Raw genomic sequence first — 22,954 nt, 5'->3', positions numbered from 1 at the left:
AGAGAAGGCATTATCTCTCTCCGTCGCCTCGAACTTTACAATTGGAGATGTGCTATTCACCCAATAGTCAGCGATGTCAATACCCACCCAGACTAAGTATTGTTGTGATCTATACAGGATGCAGTGAAATGGGTTAACTGGACCTGTTTGTTCAGTAACTATGATTGATATCAGTCTCCATGGACCTTATCTGTGTCACTGGAGAGTTTCCCTCTTCCATAATTAAGGGGCTTCTTTGAACCTGTTGTCCCGTAGTATCAGGGGCAGCGTGATCCTCAACACGATAGGGATAGCAGCTCCAGAGAGAGTGAGAGGAAGTGAATCAGAACAATAGACTGAAATGTTCCAGCAATGGATCCGAATCTGAGAATATTACATTGGAATATCACTACAATGAACAGGAGTTTATCTTTGGGTCTTTACTGGCTTTCTCAGGATTGGTTATCGTTAGTGTGGCGGATCGAAGCCGTACTGAGGATTATTCAAGCCGGTTACTACCCTATCCTCGCTATTATTGGTGTTCCTGGTAAGTCTATCCCTATCAATTCTATAAACTATGATGAAAATCATTGCTAATTCTGTCATTTATATTTCGCAAAGACGTAGAGTATTTTATTCAGTTTCAGTCACAAACTCCACTTCCTTTAAATTAATTTCAGACGCTTCACTCATAAACATCTCAGAGGGAACATGACTGTTCACAACTTCAACCTGACTTTGGCCCTGAACTGTTCTATGTCTCGGTATTCCCTCTGTCATCGAATCTGCCCACACCTAACTCAATAATATCCCCAGTATCGACCTCTGCCTCAATGCTGTTGCTGAATTAAACATCATCGAGCCCTTTGTTAACTTCAGAATTTATGGCTCCCGTTATATTCTGACCTCTCTACCAGTGACACATATTTTGACCACAAACTTGTTGCCGTCACTACAGGTACTTCGCAACAGGTACTCTGTGTATGATTCATAATGTCACTGCACGTGTAATTCAGAAGCAAAGGTGATGACTCTAAAGGCATTGTTTGAAATCCTACCACAGCCGATGACTGAACTTAAAGTCGAATGACAAAAATTAGAATACAATTTCACTGATGGAAAAAAATAAACAATCAGGATCTCTTTTAATATTTCACTGATAGCCTTTGGTAAAGAAACTAAACATTATTGCCCGGTCTGGACTAAGGGCGACTTCAGTTCCACAATCAAATAGTTGGCTCCATGATGTCTTGACAAATGGCCTCACAGTCAAGGGCAATTAGGATGGACAACACATGCTGCCCTTGCCACAGATGCTGACATACCATGAAACAACAACATTAAAGGTGAAATAAACCAAGGAACTGTGGATAATGGATATCTGAAATAAAATTCTCCAGTGTCCAGAGAGAGAGAGAGAGATAAAGGAAAAGAAAACAAAAGGATTGCTGATGATGGACTGGAAGGAAAATAGAATGACAAGTTATTCTAACGTTCCTGAATTTCCCATATTCCCGAATATCACGTCCATTTAGGTATGTCCCTGATTAAAGTGAGTTATGTTCCCTCCATCTCTCTTCTCTGAGTGTGATGATCTATTCCATTGACAATACAGGTGCTGCCCTTACAGTTGCTGAGATATAGAAGAAGGAAATGTTACAGAGTCAGCTGCTTCTTTGGAGAGAGGAACTGTTACCATGGGACTGTACAGAGATGCAATGGCTTTCTCAGCCAGGAAGAGAAACTAAGGAGAGAGAGGCATTTTCAGAACACTGAATGGGTGCACCATGTGTGTGGGACATTGACTTGCTGCTGTCATTAGAAAGTCAGTGGAGTTTCTGTGGATGGTGTCCTCAGGTTTGTTTTGTCAGCTGCTGAGTTTATTCAGGGAGACCCGAGGGTCATAGACATACATAGAAGAATACAGCGCAGTACAGGCCCTTGGGCCCTCGATGTTGCACCGATCCAAGCCCACCTAAACTACACTAACCCACTATCCTCCATATACCTATCCAATGCCCTCTTAAATGCCCATAAAGAGGGAGAGTCCACCACTGTTACTGGCAGGGCATTCCATGAACTAACGACTCGCTGAGTGAAGAACCTACCCCTAACATCAGTCCTATATCTACCCCCCTTAATTTAAAGCTATGCCCCCTTGTAATACCCGACTCAATACGCGGGAAAAGGTTCATACTGTCGACCCTATCTAACCCCCTAATCTGGTGATCGCACTCTGGACACAGCATTTACAGCGTGCCTGGGTCCATGGAAAACAAATGGAGCGAAGACTACACAGAAGGGAAGCTCTGGAAACAAGGAGGAGCAAAGCACTGCGCTTTCCTTCCTGTGATTTCCAGGAACATTTGTCTAAGCTGGACGCATTCAGGTGTAACGTGTGAAAACAGCTTGTTTCAAAAATTAGGAGCTGACTGAGCTGTGTCCTTCCTTCAGTATAACCTATAGCCTCACACCAGGGACAGGACTGTGCTGACTCTCACTATGAATTTACCTGTTTTAATTCTGGAACTTTCCAGGCAGGAGTGGGTAATGTATCCATCATCTCTGAAGTGTTGTCCTCCGATGTACAACGAGCTGACAGAAGCCACCGCCTGCTGAGAGGAATGCATTGGTTCATTCTCCACAGGAGAAGGTACAGAAACCAACTTCCAGATATACTAGAGAGAAGGGGGACTGTTAAAAATGAGGAAATGCAGGAAATTAGGTTATCCTTTTGGAAATCTAATTGAACTGAAGTTTCATAAGTTGCTGCATCTGATGAGTTACATCCCAAAGTCTTGAGGAGATGAAAACCGAGCTAGTGAAAAAATTATTGATTATTCTTCAAGGCTGGTTAGATTCTGGAAAGGATCCTGCAGACTGGAAAGCAGCTATTGGAAACACAAATATTTAAAACAGGACGGAGAGGGAAAACATAAAACTAAATAGTTTGATGTTAGCTGTGAGAAAAAAATATCATTGGAACCTTTTATAAGGAACGTGACAACTAGACACTTGGAAAATAATGATATGATTTGGTAGAATCGGTCTAGATTCAGGAAAGGGAAATGGTCGTCGATAAACATTTTTGTCGAGATTGTGCATTGTGCCATCGACAATTGAGAACCAATGGGAGTGGACTATTTGAGTTTTTAGAAGACGCTTGACCTGATTGAATACAGGTGAGTGGGGAATGTGAGAGTCCATGGGTATGTCGGGGAGGAATACATACCGTATGGATTAAAAATTGGCAATTGAGATAGGAGAAGTGTACTGTTTTTTTCTCTGGACTGAAGGCTTGATGGTTGGCAGCAGGATCAGTGTTTGGGCAATAGCTGTTAACAAGGTATAAAAATGATTCAGATGTGAACAGCAAATATCATCATCTACATTTATATTTATTAAATGGTGAGAGATTGGGAAGTGCTATTGTTGAAAAGGACCTGGGCGTCCTTGGTCATAATTCGCAAATCAGAATTCTTATGGGGCAGGAAGTAAGTGATATGTGGATCTTCATGCAAAATGATTGAAGCACCAGAGTTAGAACATCTTTCCCATTGGTAGTGTTTTGTTGAGAGAGTATTTGTTTGGTTTGCTTTATAGATAATGATCTCTTTGTCACCGAGACAGCTCAAAAGGGTTTTAACAGACTAAACCCTGGCATGATGGTACCCCGCGGAGTGAGTGCAGTGATTATGTGTTTAATGTGTCGGGCTCTGAGAAAATAAGAAGCTGAAACTTGATGATTATGGACGGACATTCATTATGTCCCAAACCGCTGAATAGTGTGCAAATTCCATACTTTTCATTGGATGATTGATTCCCGGTAGTTTACATGCATCTGCAGAGCCCCATGCCGATTGACAGAGTTACAGGCTCTGAATGAACTCGGGACACTTGAATGCACAGTTAGTGTTTGACACTGCATTGAATGTCACTTTGTGCACAATCCTGTCAGCAGCAACGATAACTTCATTTTGAAAGAGTTGGTCATTCCCCACCAGCTTCTGACCTCCATGGAGACCATGGGTCTGCCTTCTTGGAGATTGAAAACAATTATTTGGAAAATACTTTAAAAAGGTTGGCTTCATTTCGAATGCCAGAAAACCATGTTGAAGTAATACTTATGTACTATGAGTAATTAAGTCATGTGGATCAATTTGGAGCAGTCTATCTGTGCAGCCCCTGCTCCTTTTGTTTGCAGCGTTAATACATCTCTGACCCATTCCTATTCCTGTGTTAGTGGCTTGAGAAGCTGAATGACCTCTTCCTGTTCCTTTTTAATGACACAGGGAGTGAAATGGTGTCTTTCTGATCCTTTGTAAGTGGGTGTGGGAGTGAGCAGATTCCTTCTGTTCCTGTTTTATAGGCAGGAGGGACTGAATGGGCTATCCCTCTTTTTGCTCAGTAGTTTTGATGGGCTGAATGGCTTCCTCATATTCTTGTGAAACCAGATTGAAGTGCTCAATGTGCTCCTCGTTTTACTGTGGAAATGTACAGTGCTGTAACATGAATGTTACCCAGATTTTAACAGCACAATCTTGAATGTTGTCCAGGTCTACTTGCACATGGACACAGACTGCTTCAAGAGCTGAAGAGGGACAACTTGTTCTAAACATTATGTAAACTTCAGTGAATATCCTCACTTCTGCTAAGTTTTGACTCAATGGGCTGAAAGGCCTCTTTCCAAACTGCAGGATTCCCCGCAGACAAACAGAAGATGCCTGGGCTGAGGGAGCTACCGTGTGGATCTCCTGCAGAGATGCCCATGGCCGAGATGATTGATGCTCACCAATGATAATCATCTTCCCTTGTGCCTTGAATGACTCCAAACAGTGGAGAGGTCACAATCGATTCGCATTAAGTGTGATTTTCCTCAGGCTCATTGATCTCATCCTCAGTCAAATACTGCCTAGAGTTCAGGGCCAGTCTCTCTTACCTGAGCCCCTGTGTTCCCTCTTTTGCTCATATCAATAGGTCATGATGTAGAAGCAGAGAATGTTTTCTTCACACAAAGGGTAGTGAATGTCAGGAATTCTCTTACACAGAGAGTTAGGGGAGCTAGATCACTGAAAGGGACCAGTGGTGTTCTGCAGGGAGCGGCTCTGGGACCCCTACTCTTTGCTATATCTTTAAATGACTTGGATGGGAGTGTGGAATAGTGGCTTAGCAAGTTTTTCAATGAAACAAAGGTTGTTGGAGTGGTACAGAATGAGGAGGGCTTTTGTAGGTTGCAACGGGACATTGACAGGATGCAGAGCTGGGCTGAGAAGTGGAAGATTGAGGTCAAACTGGAAATGTGTGAAGTGAATCCTATTGCAAGCTCTAATGCGAATGCAGAATACATGGTTTTGGACAGGATTCTTGGCAGCGTGGAGGAACAGAGCGACCTTGAGGTCCGTGTCCACAGATCCCTCAAATATGCTCCCCAAGTTGATGTTGTGGTTAAGAAGGCATATGGTGTGTTGGCTTTCATTAGCAGGTGGATTGAGATTAAGAGCCGTGAGGTTGTGCTGAAACTCTATAGAGCCTGGATAGACCATACTTGGAATATTGTGTTCAGTTCTGATCACCCCATTATAGGAAGGATGTGGAAGCTTTAGACCGGAAATTTACCAAGATGCTGCCTGGACTGGAGGGCAAGTTTTATGAAGAAAGCATGAGTGACCAAGGGCTTTTCTCATTGGAGGAAAGAAAGTTGACAGTGACTTGCTAAAGGTGTGCAAGATGAGAGGCATAGACAGAGTGAATAGCTAGCGACTGTTTCCTAGGGCAGAAATATCTATCACAAGGGGTCATAATTTTAATGTAATTGGAGGAAGGTTCAGGGGAGATATCAGAGGTAGGTTCTTTAGACAGAGAGTGGTGGGTGTGTGGAATGCACTGCCAACAGTGGAAGTAGAGTCAAATACGTGAGGGAGACTTAAGAGAATCTTGGATAGGCATGTGGAAGAACGTGAACGGAAGCATGTCGGATAGTCTGATCATAGAGTAGGATAAGCGGATGGTACAACATAGAGAGTCGAATGTCCTGTACTGTGCTCTACTCTTCTTTGTTCTGTGTTCTATGGAAGTGCTCATAGAGGTTGGAGACGGATTTTGATGTGTCAGAGAGGTGAGGGCTATGAAGCCATGACCTTAGTGAAAGGCAAGGCAGGCTTGAGAGGTGAACGTCCTTTGTTTCTGATATTCTCACATTCTGTTATTGGAAAATTTGATTAGATTAGAATAGATTAGATTAGATTAGATTAGATTAGATTAGATTAGATTAGATTAGATTAGATTAGATCAGATTACTTACAGGTAGGTGCCTGGAAGGTCTGCTGTGGAATGTTGCAGTCAAGAAGCCTAGAGGACTTAGTGAGCCATCTCTGGGTGATGTATCGGGGCTGTATTCACAGTGAATCTGGGTCGACCAACAAATGCAGCACAAGTTGCAGAGAGGGGAAGCTCTGTAAAGAAAAATGACGGACCGCTTTCATATCCAGCCTGGGTTTTCCAATTACATTCTCCAAATCTCCCAAACCGTGTGTGACAGTCATGAGGGAGGGAATGTTCTCATCTGTTTCTGTGCACCAGATGACAGCAGTAAGTGGCCTCCAACTGCTCAGATCCAGCAGGTTTGAGGGTCTGAATGGAACACAGAAACAGGGGACTGACGAGTAGGAGTGGGTCCTGAGATACTTTGAGCCTTCTCCACCAGGCACTAAGATTGTGGCTGATCAGGTTTGGTTTCAGCCCCACTGTCTTTTCTGTATCCAATTAGCCATGGTGCAGTCTCTGTGAAATCTTTAACTAACTCAGCTGTGAATACTTTCAATCAGAGAGGCACCACAAACTTCTGGGGAAGACAATTCCCATTCAAAAGCTCTTTTCGCATTTTTCCTCATCCCTGTGATAGAATAGGAGAGTCATACAGCATGGAAACACATCCTTTTGTCCAAATTCTCCATGGAGAAAGTGAGGTCTGCAGATGCTGGAGATCAAAGTTGAAACTTTATTGCTGGAACAGCACAGCAGGTCAGGCAGCATCCAGGGAACAGGAGATTCGAAGTTTCGGGCACAGGCCCTTCCTCAGGAATGAGCAGAGAGTGTTCAGCAGGAGAAGATAAAAGGTAGGGAGGAGGAACTTGGAGGAGGGGCGTTGGAAATGTGATAGGTGGAAAGAGGTCAAGGTGAGGGTGATAGGTCGGAGTAGGATGGAGGCGGAGAGGTCAAGAAGAAGACTGCAGGTCAGGAAGGTGGTGCCGGGCTGGAGGGATCCGGCTGAGACAAGGTGGGGGGAGGGGGGATGAAGAAACTGGTGAAGTCCACCGCATCTCCTCCACTTTCCGCTCTCCGCCCTTGAGCCCCGCCCCTCCAACCGCCCTCTGTCACAACCTTGGGGGAGAATTGACAGAACAACGGATGAGGTCGGAGCAGCAGTTGGTCATTCGTCCCCTTCAACTTGCTGCTCAGATTAGAAACATCATGGCTGGTCTGATTGCAACTGAATACCCCTTTCCTGTCAGTTCCCAATAAACATTGACCCTCCTGTCCATCAACGGGTCAGTCAAGGTCAACCTTGAATATCCTCAATGACACAGACTTCACTGTTCTCGGGGGATGAGAACGCCACAGATCGCATAATCCAAAGGAGAAAGGAGCAACGTTATATCAAATGGAAATGGGAGACCCCTTTTATATTAAAGCGTGTTAACCTCACAGCACGTCACCTACTCTTTTCAGAAACAGGGGCACAGCAAATAGGAACAAACATATGCCATTCAGCCCCTCAAACGTATCCCACAGTCCCATTGACTGTACAGTGAACTATTTATCAAACTAAGCTTCTTCTGCACCCTTGGAAAATAATCCTGACACCTTAAAGCCACAGAGCATAATAAATTGGAATGAGGCCATTTGGCCCATCAAGTCTACTTTGCTATTTGATCCTGTCTGGTGCGTTTCTCAACACATCTTTCCCGCCTTCTCACTGTAACTCTTGATCGTTGTTTTAATCTTACCTTTGTCGTAAAGACATGGTTGCGTCGGTGTCTCTGTATGTGTGTGTGATTGTGTGTGTGTTTCTGTGTAATATCTGTTTAATGGCAGGAGACAGGGTGGTGGTGGATGGTTGTTTTTTGAACTGGAATCCGGTGAGCAGCGATGATTCAGAGGCAAAATTGTTGTGTCCACTTTTGTTTGTCATTTATATAAATGATTTAGATGAGAGTTATAGAAAGTATATTTCGCAAATTTGCGGAATTCATCAAGTTTTGGTGTACAGTGGGCAGTGTTTGTATAATGGTGAACAGCTGAAGATTACAAAGAGACCTTCATTAATTAAATCAATGATTCATAGAGATGTACAACAGGGAAACAGACCCTTCAACTTGTTCATGCCATCCGATTATTCAAAATTAATCCACTCCCATTTGCCAGCATTTGGCCCATGTCCCACTAATCATAAAGCCATCCAGTTGCCTTTTAAATGATGTAATTGTTCCAGCCTCCACCAGTTTCTCTGGAAGTTTATTCCATAGAAGCACCACCCTCTGCAGGAAAAAAAGGTTGTTCTTCATTGTCTTTCAAATATCTCTCTTCCCAGCTTCAACCTACGCCTTCTGGTTTTAGATTCTCCTACCTTGGGGGGAAGGAACCTTGACCACTCACCCTAACCATGCCCTTCATAATTTTATAAACCTCTAAAAACTGTAAATGTGACTCCAATCAAGACGGTTGGCTGTGCTTCAGTCATCCTGTGTCTATCGTCTCAAACTCAGTAGCCGTACCTCTTCCTTCTCCATCAAGGCACGATTCCAAAAAGGTTTAATCAACTTGTTCAGATATATTATGGAACAGCTCTGTGGGATTTGGAACTAGAATTTTCGGCGCAGTGACAGGGACACTACCATCATTGAACATTAGCCCCTAAAGCTGCAACATGACGCTCCTGTATGTTTGTTCATCAGCCTGTTGTAACATGCTGTGACACACCTCCACAGGACATGACTCCACTCCACCTTCTGCAGAGATAGGGGCACTATCAGACAGTCAGGGACTGGAATTGAATCCAGAGCTCCGGCTCAGAAAAGTGGGCACCATCCATTAAACAAGGCCGAAATCATGCACGGATTTCGGGTCAAATTTGAAGTGTGTGGATTTATTAAATGCTGGTTAACATTACCAAATTATACAGCGGACATTTCTAATTGAAAAAAGAAGTACAAGTTATTAGCCTCAACTAAACGATATTGAGTGCATTCGCTGTGCCATTGAGATAACCAATGAACATCTTCAATTGCTTGGCTATGATTTCCGGTTTAAATGGCTATTATCAGTAGTCTGCTATATTAGAGAAAGACATCATGCAGGCACACTCTACAATATGAAGGATCTCGAGTAGATATCAATACTGAACACCAGAGATGAGACAGGAGCACAATTCTGGGCCCAAAACACCGGTCACCATTTCAAATCTCTATCATGTGGCTTCCCTCTTCCTAAAATCATTCATTGATACGAGGCAACTGTTTCCTTTCCAGTTTTTGCTTACCGACTCCTCCCTCTGCCTGCACAAGGCAAACTAAGCTCTGGGTCTTTGGGAAACTCAAGGCTGGTGTTTGATGGCCTTCTGGAGAGGGGATTGTCGTTTTAATCTGAACGGGGAGTGTGATGGGGCAGTAATATCATTCACTGCGCTCAGGTGTGGCAGATGGAGTTTAACATGGATACATGTGAGGCATTGCATTTTTTAAAAAAACAAACAAGGGGAGGGATTATACAATTAATGCTGGGCTTTGGTAGTTATATAGAAAAGAGGGACCCAGGAGCGCAGGTATAATTCTTTGAAGTTGGTGGCTTAGGGTGTTTAAGGTTATTTCATTGCAGATACCTTAGAGGTTAGAAGTTGGGAAATCATGCTGAGATTGTGCTGGATATTGATAAAGCCTCTTCTGAAGTACTGTGTGCAGTTCTGTTATGGGAATGAGATTATTAAGTTGGAGAGGGTTCCGAAGAGATTTACCTGGATATTACCAGTAACACCTCATCTTCTGCCTCGGGAGCCAACTAACTCACGGCATGAACATTGGATTCACTGGTTTACAAATCTCCCCTGGCCAACCCAGATCCCAGATCCAACCCCCAGACTAAATTCTGCCCTCTCGAGGAGACCTAATGTCCATCTTCCTTCCCACCATCTGCTCCACATCTATCACTATCACCTCCTATCTTCACTCACCTATGACTTATCTTTCCCCCAGCATCACCCTATCACCCATTTTCTGTTAGCCCCTTCTCCCTCCCCAGTCCTGAAGAAAGGGATATATTCTTCTCAGATCATGGACGATAAAAGTTCTCTCAATGTCCTTCTGACATTGCAGTGCCTGATCAGTGGATACAGAATGTATGTTTCAATTTATAAACGGAGAAGCATGCTTATATTCTGATAAACCTCTGGCATTGCTCCCAAATCCAAGGCAGATTGAATGCTGACACAAGATTGATCTACCAGACCCAACATTTGTTCCCTCAGTCACCCCCACATATCCCATCCTGAATATGTAAATTTTAATCATAATTTGGAATTTCAATAAAAAGTATTTAATTGAAATGGGTTAACGGGAGGTATTTGTTCAGCGACTGTGATTGATGTCAGTCTCCGTGCATCCTAGGTTTCTCACTGGAGGGCATTCTTCTTCTATTAATGAGGGACTCGGTTCAATGTGTTATCCCATAGTATCAGTGGGAGCATCAACGACAGCACTCACAGGCATCAGCAGACCCAGAGAGATGGGGAGGAGAGATCAGAATCTGAGAACATTATTCTGGAATGTTGCAACAATGGATCAGGATCTGAGAACATTAGACTGGAATGTTCCAACAATGGATCAGAATCTGACAACATTCGACTGAAATGTTCCAGCAATGGATCAAAATCTGAGAACATTCGACTGAAATGTTCCAACAATGGACAGGAGTTTATCCGAGGGTCTTTACTGTCTTTCTCGGCCTTGTATCTCATTAGTTTTGCGGATCTATGATATACTGATGGTTATTCAACTTGGTAACTATCCCATTCTCGCTATATTTGGTGTTCCTGGTAATTCATTCTATCTGTTCATTAAGCCAGGTTGGACTGAATTGCTGCATATATTATTTAAAATTTAGAAAGGTGGATGTCAACATTTTCAATTCCAATGAAATATTCCATTCCTCACAAATTGTATCGAGCAAATTACTCATGACAAATTACTGACCAATTTGTGAGGAGAACCAGACTGTTCTCAAACTCCATAATCCTCCTAGCCCTGCACAGATCTACATTTCTATATCCTCCACACTCACTAATCATGTCCAATACCACTATCATGATATCCCCATCTCCTCCTCTGCCTCAGCGAAACTTCTGAATAAACCATCAATTGTGCCTTTGTTAAATCTGGATACAATTCATCAAGTCCCTTGTAACCACATGTCAATTACAGAACAATTCCTCTGAGTATGTTGAACTTGATTGCTGCACAGATTCTGTCAGACAGGCAGACACTTCATGCTGCTTAGGTCATTGACACATAATCGAGAGGCACAGAATAATAATCTGTTGATATCACATGAACAAAATTGATGTAATTGAACTGAAACTATCATTATTTGTGAGAAGAGGCCCATCTGCTTGCTTCATGTCCTTCAGAGAAGTCAATGCGTTATCCTTCCCCAGTCATGTCTGGGCAAACCCACAGCAATGTGTTTTAATCTTGACTGTCCTGTGGAACAGCTGAACCAGTCACTCAGTTCAAGTTCAGCATAACATGCTGGCTTGACCATGGCTGCACACATCCCGTGATAGAAAGAACAAAAGTAAAGTTAATTCCCTTCCTCTGCCTGTTTGCCTTATTTCTACACTTCATTTAATTTCAGGTAGGTGACCATTCCCTATTTCAAGTGCAATCTTTCTGACTGAGTCTCTCCCCAAGAGTGATGTTCATCTCCACAGGCACCTTTGGTGCTGGCTTTACTGATGCTGACATGCAGGTGTAAGGAACTTTTAAATTCCACAACAGTGGCAGTGCATAATAAAGATACGGAGACCAGTAAGTGAGGGAACGGAATTATTGTGATCATCACTGAGAGTGTAGTTGAGGCAGTATTTGGCGTATTATGGACAGATTTTTCTCCTTTAACAGGAATTATCTCATTGCAGTAGTGGCTCTGTAAAGGAATTTCACGAGACTCCTCTCTGGGCTGTTGCTTCCCTGGTGCCAAGATCAAGGATGTCTCAGAAAGGGTGCAGAATGTTCTCACGGGGGAGAGGGGCCAGCAAGAGGTCATTGTCCAAATTGGAACCAACGACATAGGAAGGGAAAAGTTTGAGATTATGGACGGAGATTGCAGGGTGATACGCAGAAACGTAAAAATGAGGTTCTTGAGAGTAGCAATATCTGGATTACTCCCGGCGCTACGAGCTAGTGAGGGCAGGAATAGAGGGAAAGAGCAGATGAATGCATGGCTGTTGAGCTGGTGTATGGGAGAAGAATTCACATTTTTGGATCACTGGAATCTCTTTTGGGGTAGAAGGAACCTGTACCAGAAGGACGCAGTGCAGCCAAAATGGAAGGGGACGAATATACTGGCATGGAGATTTGCAAGAGCTGCTCGGGAGGATTTAAACTAGTAAAGGTGGGGGGGGGGGGGTTGGGCGGTGTTGGGGGCAGGGAGATAGTGAGGAAATAGATCAATCTGAGAGTGATACAATTGGGAACAGAAACGAGTCAAACAGTCAGGGCAGGCAGGGACAAGGTAGGACTAACAAAGTAAACTTCATTTATTTCAATGCAAAGGGGCCGAAAAGGGAAGGCAGATGAACTCAGGGCATGGTTAGGAAAATGGGACTGCAATATCGTAGCAATTACAGAAACATGGCTCAGGGATGGACAGGACTGGCAACTAAATGTTCCAGGATACAAATGCTACAGGCAAGATAGAAGGGAGGCAGGACAGGAGGGGGAGTGGAGTTTTTGATTAGGGATAGCATTATAGCTGTACTGAGGGAGGATATTCCTGGAAATACATCCGGGGAAGTTATTTGGTTAGAACTGAAAAATATGAAACGGGATAATCACCTTATTGGGATTGTATTATAGACTCCCTAATAGTCAGAGGCAAATTGAGAAACAAACTTGTAAGGAGATCTCAGCTATCTGTAAGAAAGTAGGGTGATTATGGTAGGAGATTTTAACTTTACAAACATAGAATGGGACTGCCATAGCGGTAAGAGTCCAGATGGAGAGGAATTTATTAAGTGTGTGCAAGAAAATTTTGTGATTCAGAATGTTAATGAACATTCTAAAGAAGGTGCAAAACATGACCCACTCTGGGGAAATAAGGCAGGGCAGGTGACTGGAGTGTCAGTGGAGGTGCACTATGGGGCCAGCTACCATAGTTCTATTAGATTTAAAATAATTATGGAACAGGATAGACCAGATCTTAAAGTTGAATTTCTAAATTGGAGAAAGGCTAATTTTGACAGTATTTGGCAAGAACTTTCTAAACCTGATTGGGGGCAGATGTTCACAGGTAAACGGACGGACGGAAAATGGGAAGTCTTCAGAAATGAGATAACAAGAATCCAGAGAAAGTATATTCCTGTTAGGATGAAAAGAAAGGCTGGTAGTATAGGGATTCCTGGCGAACTAAAGGGTTTGATTAATAAAACGAAGGAACCCATATGTCAGGTACAGACAGGATAGATCGAGCGAATCCTTAGCAGAGTATAAAAGCAGTAGGAGTATGCTTAAGAGGGAAATCAGGAGGGCAAAAAGGAGACATGAGATAGCTTTAGCAAGTAGAATTAAGGAGACTCCAAAGGATTTTTACAAATACATTATGGACAAAATCAAATCTAGGAAGAGAATAGAGCCCCTCAAAGATCAGCAAGGCAGCCCTTGTGTGGAGCTGCGGGAAATGGGGGAGATACTAAACGATTATTTTGCATTAGTATTTACATTGAAAACGGATATGGAAGATACAGAATGTCAGGAAATATATGGTCACACGTTCAAAAATGTCCATATTACAGAGGAGGAAGTGTTGGATGTCTTGAAACGTGTAAAGGTGGATAAATCCCCACGACCCGAACAGGTGTACCATAGAACTCTGTAGGAAGCTAGAGAAGTGACTGCTGGGCTCCTTGCTGAGACTTTTGTACCGTTGATAGTCACAGGAGAGGTGCCAGAAGACTGGAGTTTGGCAAACGTGGTGCCACTGTTTAAGAAGGGTGGTACGGATAAGCCATGGATCTATAGGCCAGTGAGCCTGACGTCGGTTGTGAGCAAGCTGTTGAAGGGAATCCTGAAGGACAGGATGTACATGCATTTGGAAAGACAAGGACTGATTAGGGATAGTCAACATGGCTTTGTGCGTGGGAAATCATATCTCACAACCTTGATTGAGTTTTTTGAAGAAGTAACGCAGAGGGCAGAGCGGTAGATGTGATCTATATGGACTTCAGTAACGCGTTCGACAAGATTCTCCTTGGGAGACTGGTTAGCAAGTTTCGATCTCATGGAATACAGGGATGACGAGCCACTTGGATACAGAACTGGCTCAAAGGTTGAAGACAGAGGGTGGAGGTGGAGGGTTGTTTTTCAGACTGGAGGCCTGTGATAAGTGCTGGGTCCTCTATTTTTTTATCATTTACATAAGTGATTTGGATGCGAGCGTAAGATGTACAGTTAGTAAGTTTGCAGATGACAACAAAATTGGAGGTGTAGTGGACAGCGAAGAAGGTTTCCTCAGAGTACAACAGGATCTTGATCAGATGGGCTAATGGGCTGAGAAGTGGCAGATGGAGTTTAATTCAAATAAATGCGAGGTGCTGCATTTGGGAAAGCAAATTTTAGCAGGACATATACACTTAATAGCAAGGTCCTTGGGAGTGTTGCTGAACAAAGAGACCTTGGAGTGCAGGTTCACGGCTCCTTAAAAGTGGAGTCACAGGTAGATAGAATAGTTAAGGCAGTGTTTGGTATGCTTTCCTTTATTGGTTAGAGTATTGAGTATTGGAGTTGGGAGGTCATGTTGCGGCTGTACGGGAAACTGGTTAGGTCACTGTTGGAATATTGCGTGGAATTCTGATCTCCTTCCCATCGGAAATATGTTGTGAAAATTGAAAGGGTTCAGGAAAGATTTACAAGGATGTTGACAGGGTTGGAGGATTTGAGGTATAAGGAGAGGCTGTACAGGATGGGGCTGTTTTCCCTGGAGCGTTGGAGGCTGAAGGGTGACCTTCTCGAGATGTACAAAATTGTGAAGGGCATGGAGAGGATAAGTGGATAAAGTATTTTCCCTGGCGTGGGGACGTCCAGACCTAAAGGGCATAGGTTTAGGGTGAGAGGAGAAAGATTTTGGGTGGCACAGTGGATAGCAATGCTGCCTCCCAACACCAGACACTCGGGTCCAATTCCCGCCTCAGGCTGTGTGGAGTTTGCACATTCTCCCTATGTCTGTGTCGATTTCCTCCCACAACCCAAAAGTTTGCAGGCTAGGTTAATTTGCTATGCTAAATTGCCCGTAGTGTTAGGTTTAAGGGGTAAATGCAGGGATCTGGGTGGGTTGCGCTTTGGCGGGTCAGTATGGATTTATTTCCACACTTTAAAAAACGTAAAAGAAACCTAAGGGGCAACTTTTTCACACATACGGTGGCACGTGTATGGAATGAGATGCCAGAGGATGTGGTGGAGGCTGGTACAATTGCAGCATTTAAAAGGCATTTGGATTGTTATATGAATAGGAAGGTTTCGAGGGATATGGGCTGGGTGCGGGCGGGTGGGACTAGTTTGGGTTGGGATATCTGCTTGACATGGACGGATTGGACTGAAGGATCTGTTTCCATGCTGTACATCTCTATGCCCCTATAACTCACATAGTGAGTTCGTAAATGCAATTAGTGTGAATGGTATTTGGAGCAATATGTGTAATTGGAAAGTTAAAGTTACGTTGGAGTTTGTTTAAGGGAATTGGAATATAGAGGTAAAGACATCATGAAGCAGTTGCATAGAGTGTTGGTGAGAGTGTACCTGAGGTATTGAGTGAAGTGTTGGTGACCTAATCTAAGAAAGATTACACTGATCACAAAGGAAGTGCAATGGACATTCTCCAGATTAATTCCTGAGATGACAAGATTTTCTGGTGGGGAGATTTGTCTTGCGACCTCTCCAGTTTCAAAGCATGAGAGGTGATCGCAGTGATATTTCAAAAATCTATGATACATGTGATGAGGTGTAAATAAATTGGATGTTTCACTAGCTGTCCACTCTATATTTAAGGCAAATAATGACAGGATAAAGGATATGCCATTTAAGACAATAATAAGGAGGAAATTCTTCCCTTGGAGGGGACTGACGAACACAGGGGCATTGAGGCCTGTTGGCAGGGCGAGATTAAGGAGAATCCCCAGATATTCTTCACGTATATCAAGTGGAACAGAACAACCAGGGAACATATATAAGGCCTATCAGTGAACTGCCAAGTTGCATTCCAACTCAACTTCATGGTGGAAGGGTGTTTGTGTGACTGGAGCCCAATTTCCCTGGCGGACTGCAGAGGTCAATGCGGTGTCCCTTATTATTTGTGGTATTCATAAGTGGGGCGGCACGGTGGCGCAGTGGTTAGCACTGCAGCCTCACAGCGCCAGTAGACCCGGGTTCATAGAACATACAAACATAGAACATACAAGAATACAGCGCAGTACAGGACCTTTGGCCCTCGATGTTGCGCTGATCCAAGCCCACCTAACCTACGCTAGCCCACTATCCTCCATATGCCGATCCAATGCCCGCTTAAATGCCCATAAAGTGGGAGAGTCCACCACTGCTACTGGGAGGGCATTCCATGAACTCACGACTCGCTGAGTAAAGAACCTACCCCTAACATCTGTCCTATACCTACCACCCCTTAATTTAAAGCTGTGCCCCCTTGTAATAGCGGACTACATACGTGGAAAAAGGTTCTCACGGTCAACCCTATCTAAAACCCTAATCATCTTGTACACCTCTATCAAGTCACCCCTAAACCTTCTTTCCTCCAATGAAAACAACCCCAAGTGCCTCAGCCTTTCTTCCTACCATACCAGGCAACATCCTGGTAAACCTCCTCTGCACCCGTTCCAGTGCCTCCACATCCTTCCTATAGCAAGGCGACCAAAACTGCACACAATACTCCAGATGCGGCCGCACCAGAGTCTTAGACAACAGCAACAGGACCTCAGGACTCCGAAACTCAATTCCTCTACCAATAAAAGCCAGCACGCCATATGGTTTCTTCACCGCACTATTTACCTGGGTGGCAACTTTCAAAGATCTGTGTACATGGACACCAAGATCCCTCTGCTCATCCACACTACCAAGTATCCGACCATTAGCCCAGTACCCCATCTTTTTGTTACTCTTACCAAAGTGAATCACCTCACACTTAGCTACATTGAACTCCATTTGCCACCTTTCTGCCCAGCTCTGCAGGTTATGTATATCCCGCTGTAACCTGACACCTCCTTCCTCAATGTCAACAACTCCTCCGACTTTCGTATCATCCGCAACTTGCTCACCCAACCTTCTAACCCATCCTCCAGGTCAATTATAAAAATGACAAGCAGCAATGGTCCCAAAACAGATCCTTGCGGAACACCACACGTAACGGCACTTCAAGATGAAGCTTTAACATCAACTACTACCCTCTGTCTTCTTCCAACCAGCCAATTCCTAATCCAAACCTCTACCTCACCCTCAATGCCATACCTCCATAATTTTTGCAGTAGCCTACCATGGGGAACCTTATCAAACGCCTTACTAAAATCTATATACACCACATCTACCGCTTTTTCCTCGTCCACCTCCTTAGTCACCTTCTCAAAGAACTCAATAAGGTTTGTGAGGCCCGACCTGCCCTTCACAAAACCATGCTGACTCTCCTTGATCACATTGTTCCTATCCAGATGTTCATAAATTCTATCCCTTACAATTCTCTCTAAGACTTTGCCCACAGCAGAAGTGAGACTCACTGGCCTATAGTTACTAGGGTTATCCCTACTCCCCTTCTTGAACAAGGGAACCACATTTGCTAGCCTCCAGTCTTCTGGCACTTCTCCTGATAAAAGCAAGGCCAATGGCTCTGCAATCTCCTCCCTTGCTTCCCAGAGAATCCTAGGATAAATGCCATCATGACCAGGGACTTATCTATTTTCACCCTTTCCAGAATTTCCAACACCTCTTCCCTACATACCTCAAAGCCATCGATTCTACTTAATTGTGACTCAGTATTCACATTGGCAACAAGAATTCCCGCCTCAGGCGACTCTCTGTGTGGAGTTTGCACATTCTCCCCGTGTTTGCGTGGGCTTCCTCAGGGTGCTCCGGTTTCCTCCCACAATCCAAAAGTGTGCAGATTAGTTGAATTGGCCATGGTAAATTGCCCGTAGTGTTAGATGAAGGGGTAAATGTAGGGGAATGGGTCTGGGTGGGTTGCGCTTCGGCGGGTTGGTGTGGACTTATTGGTCCGAAGGGCCTGTTTCCACGCTGTAATCTAATCTAATCTGATGTGAATGTGAAGTGGGTAGGGGGAGTGTGATAAGTAAGTTTGTGTTTGACACAAAGATTGGCCGGGTAGTTGGCAGTGAGGAGGAAGGTCTTATGTTACAGGAAGATACAGATAGAATGGTCAGAAGGACAGAACCATGGCAGATGGAATGTAACCCTGATAAACATGAGGTGATACACTTTGGAAGAAGGAACCAGACAGGGGAGTACTCAAAGAATGGCATAACTCGAGGAAGCTCAGAGCGTGCTTCTCCACTGTGACTGGATATGATAATTGATGAGTTCAGCATGACTGTAGATAAAGTCTTTATTCATTGACCCAAAGATTATATGTGTTTTATATAGCACTTTGGTAAGGCCAAATGAAATATTGTGTGCAGTTCTGGGAGCCACATTACAGGAAGGATGTGATTGTACTGGATGAGGTGCAGAAGAGATTCACCAGAATGCTCCCTGGGATGGACCATATGAGTTGTGGAGAGAGGCTGGGTAAGCTCGAGTTATTTATTTTGGAACAGAGGAAGTTGAGCGGATAAGTAATTCAGGTTTAAGATTACAAGGGGCATGGACAGGGTGAATAGACAATAGCTGTTCTTTTTAGTCAAAGTGTCAGCTTCCTTACAGTCTGAAACCAGGGATTGGAGAATGGAGAACAGAGAAACATGACACAGCTACTTCACTTCTGCCTTCACAGAAAAATACATAAAGAAAGCCTTCACAGCAATAGGAGAAAACATGAGTCTGATGAGACAATGATGTGGAATGAAACTAGTAAATAAACTAATTTGGAGAAATAATTGGAACTGAAAATAATGGGAATAGAAAAGAATCAACACACATTGATGAAATGGGAAACATATTTGAGAAACTGGCTAGTAGATTAATTACAGAAAAACAATAGCGGCACTGAACTTGGATTTTCAGCAAGAATTTTAATAGCGTCCCTAGTATGCAAAGTAAAAGCACATCGGATAGGGGGTAATAGATGAACATGGTGTTCAAATGGGATTGTTGACAGGAAACAATGAGTAGGAATAAATGGATGGTTTTCAGTTTGGAAGGCTCATGAGGCATCGCAATGATTGGTGCTGGGGCGCCAGATATTCACAATACATCTCAAACATCTCGTTGAGGGAATCAAATGCAAAGTTTCAAAGTCTGCTGATGGAACTAGGATTTTGAAAAGTGAGGAGGATGTGAAAAAAACTTCAAGGTGATTGAAACAAATGGAGTGAATGAGTAAATATGTTGCAGATGAAAAGCAGTGTGGATAGATGTGATGTTGTTTTTTTTGTTGGGAAACACTAAAATTCCAGCCAACAATTGGAAAAGGGAATGGTTGAGAAATGTCGATCTATGAAGGGAACTGCACTTTTCTTCTGTTATTGTTTGGATAGACATCTGAGTTCCATGCAGGGCAGTGAGTTCTGAAGACAGAAGCCAATAGTGGGAATACATTGGCACACCGACCAGGTAACACAGACCCACCATGTGGGAAGCTGTAACATTGAAAAGGATCTGTGATCTACCTATACACCAGTCATTGAAAGCAATATTGCAGGAGCAGAAAGCAGTCAGGAATATAAATTGGGTGTTGACCTTCATTTCAGGTGGACTTGAGTCCAGGAATAAGGGTGTCTCAGTGCAGCTGTACAGGCCAGTGGTGAGACCTCAACTCGAACATTGTGCAGTATTGTGTACAGTTTTGGTCTCCGTACCTAATAAAGGACAAACCTGACATTGAGGGAGTGCAGCAAAGGATGAACAGACTGATCTCTGGGATGACAGACTTTTTGTGGAGCAGAGTTTGGGGCGACTGAGCCTGTATTCCATGGGGTTTAGGAAAATGAGTGGAGATCTCAGTGAGATGTATAAAACACTGACAGGGAAGCAGTGATGATAATTCCCTTGGCTGGGACGCCTCAACCAAAGGGCCACAGTATTAGGTACAGACAGGTCACATTGCATTTAGGCATGAATAAATATCTGCACTCAGAGACTGGTGAACCTGGGAATTCTCTCTCACATAAGGCAGTGGCAGTCAAGGCACTAAAGACTAAGAAAGATGTCGAGGCACGGAAAGGATGGGGGAGAGAGCAGGAGTGTGGTGTAGAAATAAAGGGTCAGCCAGCATTATATTGAACTGGATAGCAAACTCGACAGACCAAAGGGACTACCGCAGTTCCTATTTTATAGCTTCACAAGGTTAATCACATTAAGGGATGTGTACAGAGTGTGGGGAAAGTGCATTGAGGAGATGTTCAGACATTAACTAGAATGGGGCAGTCTCAATGTGCGAGATGGCGCATTCCATTCCCGATGTTTCTGTGTGGTCTCTGGGAAAGCTCTGTAAATGTTGTCACAAGTTCGCAGATGTTAGGAAGGAGGTCTCTGCAGGGTCAACAGGACTGTGTTTCCCGTTCCCTTTTCCACACCGAGGCTGGGGCTGGATGTTCTGTCCGGTCTTATCCTTTAAGACCTCGGAGCAGTTTGATACAATCGAGTGTCTTGCTTGGCTTTTTCAGAGACCATTGAAGAGTTTATCACATGTCTGTGTGTCCAGAGTCACTCTCAGGCCAGACCAGGAAAGCACGGGAGATTCACTTCCTGAAAGTACATTGGAAAAGCAAATTGGTGTTTACAATCAACATTGACTTCAGGGTTACTGTTACTGACATCAGATATGAGATCTCGATATTTTATCAATTGTTTTAACTTCCACCAGCTGCCAGAGCATTAGCCTGGTCTGGATTATTGATCCAGTGACTTTTCCAAAACAGCACCATCGCCACATGGGGGCCTATCGGAAATTGCACTGAGCAGGATATTTCTGTGCTGCTTGACAGCTCTATCAAAAAGAATTCCCAATTTGAACATCGTGATGAGACTGAGGGGGTTGTAATTGTAAGAATGTAATTATTCCCAGGTTAGGAACTGGACATAGCTGAGTAATTTCCCACATTGCCAGGGAGATGTCAGAGTTGGAGCAGGAATAAAACAGCTTCCCCAGGCTTGTTGTACAGCACAAGTCTTCAGTCCTATTGCAGGAATGGTGTCAGGACCCATTGCCTTTGTCGTATCTACTGTGTTCAGCTGTTTCTCCATGTCACGGACAGCGAATCAAATTGGTTGAATACTGGCATCTGTGATCCTGTCGGCATCATGATGACGGTTAATTGGATCAGCGACACAACACCGCTGGCTAGGATGGTACAGATACTATTTCGTCGTTTTTTTCACTGATGTGCAGAGCTGATTCATTGATAGAATGGGAATAATTGTGGAGCCGTCTCCACCAGTTAGTTGTTTAATCGTCTATCACGATTTTTGGCCGGATGTGGCAGGCTGCAGAGGATTCATCTGGGTGTATTGACCTTGTGACAATTTCTCTCTCTCTATCATTAGATTTGGTTTCATTTGAGTTGATAGGATTCATTGTGACATGTATCTAAGTAGAGTGAAACTCTTTTTTTATACACAGTTCTGGCAGATCATAGTGAGAGTTGGAGCAGCCTTTTTTAGGGACATGGAGTGGCCGAAATTTAAAACTCTACTTCAGCTGTCTGTTTCTGAAGAGCTACAAAATAGCCAGAAATTAAAATAGATTGCTGTAGCATTAGTGAAAAAAAGTACCTTTGAGAAGGAAATAATTCGAAGGCCAAAAAAAGGATAATCTGATTCGCAAGATTCTGAAACATGCCAACATTGTGATAAAATAGTTTTTTTTAAAGAAATGGATGATTTGTAACAGAACACAGATGAAATAATGAAATTGTAGCACAAAAGCTTTGAAGAATCACTACAAAATGTAACTTATTCTGATCTCAGTAAGGATTCTTTTCATCCACAAAAACAGCAACTCAAGTCATCTTTCAGAAGCTACCTGCGCCTTTGAAACTATTTACAATAGTAATAAGTTCTAGTTAAATATTTGATAAATAATCATGGACACAGATTTCAACATAATTATAAAAACCTTAAAGAGATGCCTGGCATGTCTTGTCTAATTCGCTAAGAAAAAGGTTAACAGTAGAAACAATAATGACATTACGAATTTTGTATCAGAATCAGTTTTTTAATGTAAAATGTGATAACAGAATTTGATAAGAGATAGCCGGCCCAATGTGAGAATAGAATTCATGCAATGCTTCAAATTAAACAATGAGGGGTATGACTAAAAAGAGCAAAGTCACGAATTTTGGAATGCATTATAGAAAGATCCCAAGGACTAGAGATAACAAAAATCGTTAAACATCCGAAACAAATAAGAAGCTCGGGCTGTCCATGCGAGTGTCCATCATTGATCAGTTGTTTTTACAAGATTGGTTCTGCAGAAGGGGACTGGAGGGGACACTGACAAGGCTGTGTACCATCATTGCAACACAGAACGTATAAAAATA

The 22,954-nt window shown here is 43.3% G+C and overlaps 1 protein-coding gene across 1 annotated transcript in view; it reads left to right on the top strand.

Annotated features, from left to right (window-relative positions):
• The first annotated feature begins 390 nt into the window (after positions 1-390).
• LOC148137379 (putative G protein-coupled receptor 139) overlaps positions 391-22,954 on the top strand; it is a 117,117-nt gene continuing 94,553 nt past the window's right edge. Inside the window, exon 1 of the mRNA XM_087982996.1 lies at positions 391-526. Coding sequence (XP_087839122.1) covers positions 394-526 — 133 coding nt within the window. The 5' untranslated portion in view covers positions 391-393. The remainder of the gene's footprint in view (positions 527-22,954) is intronic.

This window comes from Chiloscyllium plagiosum, unplaced genomic scaffold (assembly GCF_037043375.1).
Source record: "Chiloscyllium plagiosum isolate Xiang-an unplaced genomic scaffold, Cpla_swu_hap1 HiC_scaffold_44, whole genome shotgun sequence".
NCBI classification, from domain to species: Eukaryota; Metazoa; Chordata; class Chondrichthyes; order Orectolobiformes; family Hemiscylliidae; genus Chiloscyllium; species Chiloscyllium plagiosum.
Note: the sequence above shows the minus strand (reverse complement) of the source record. Positions and strands in the feature narration are given on the sequence as shown.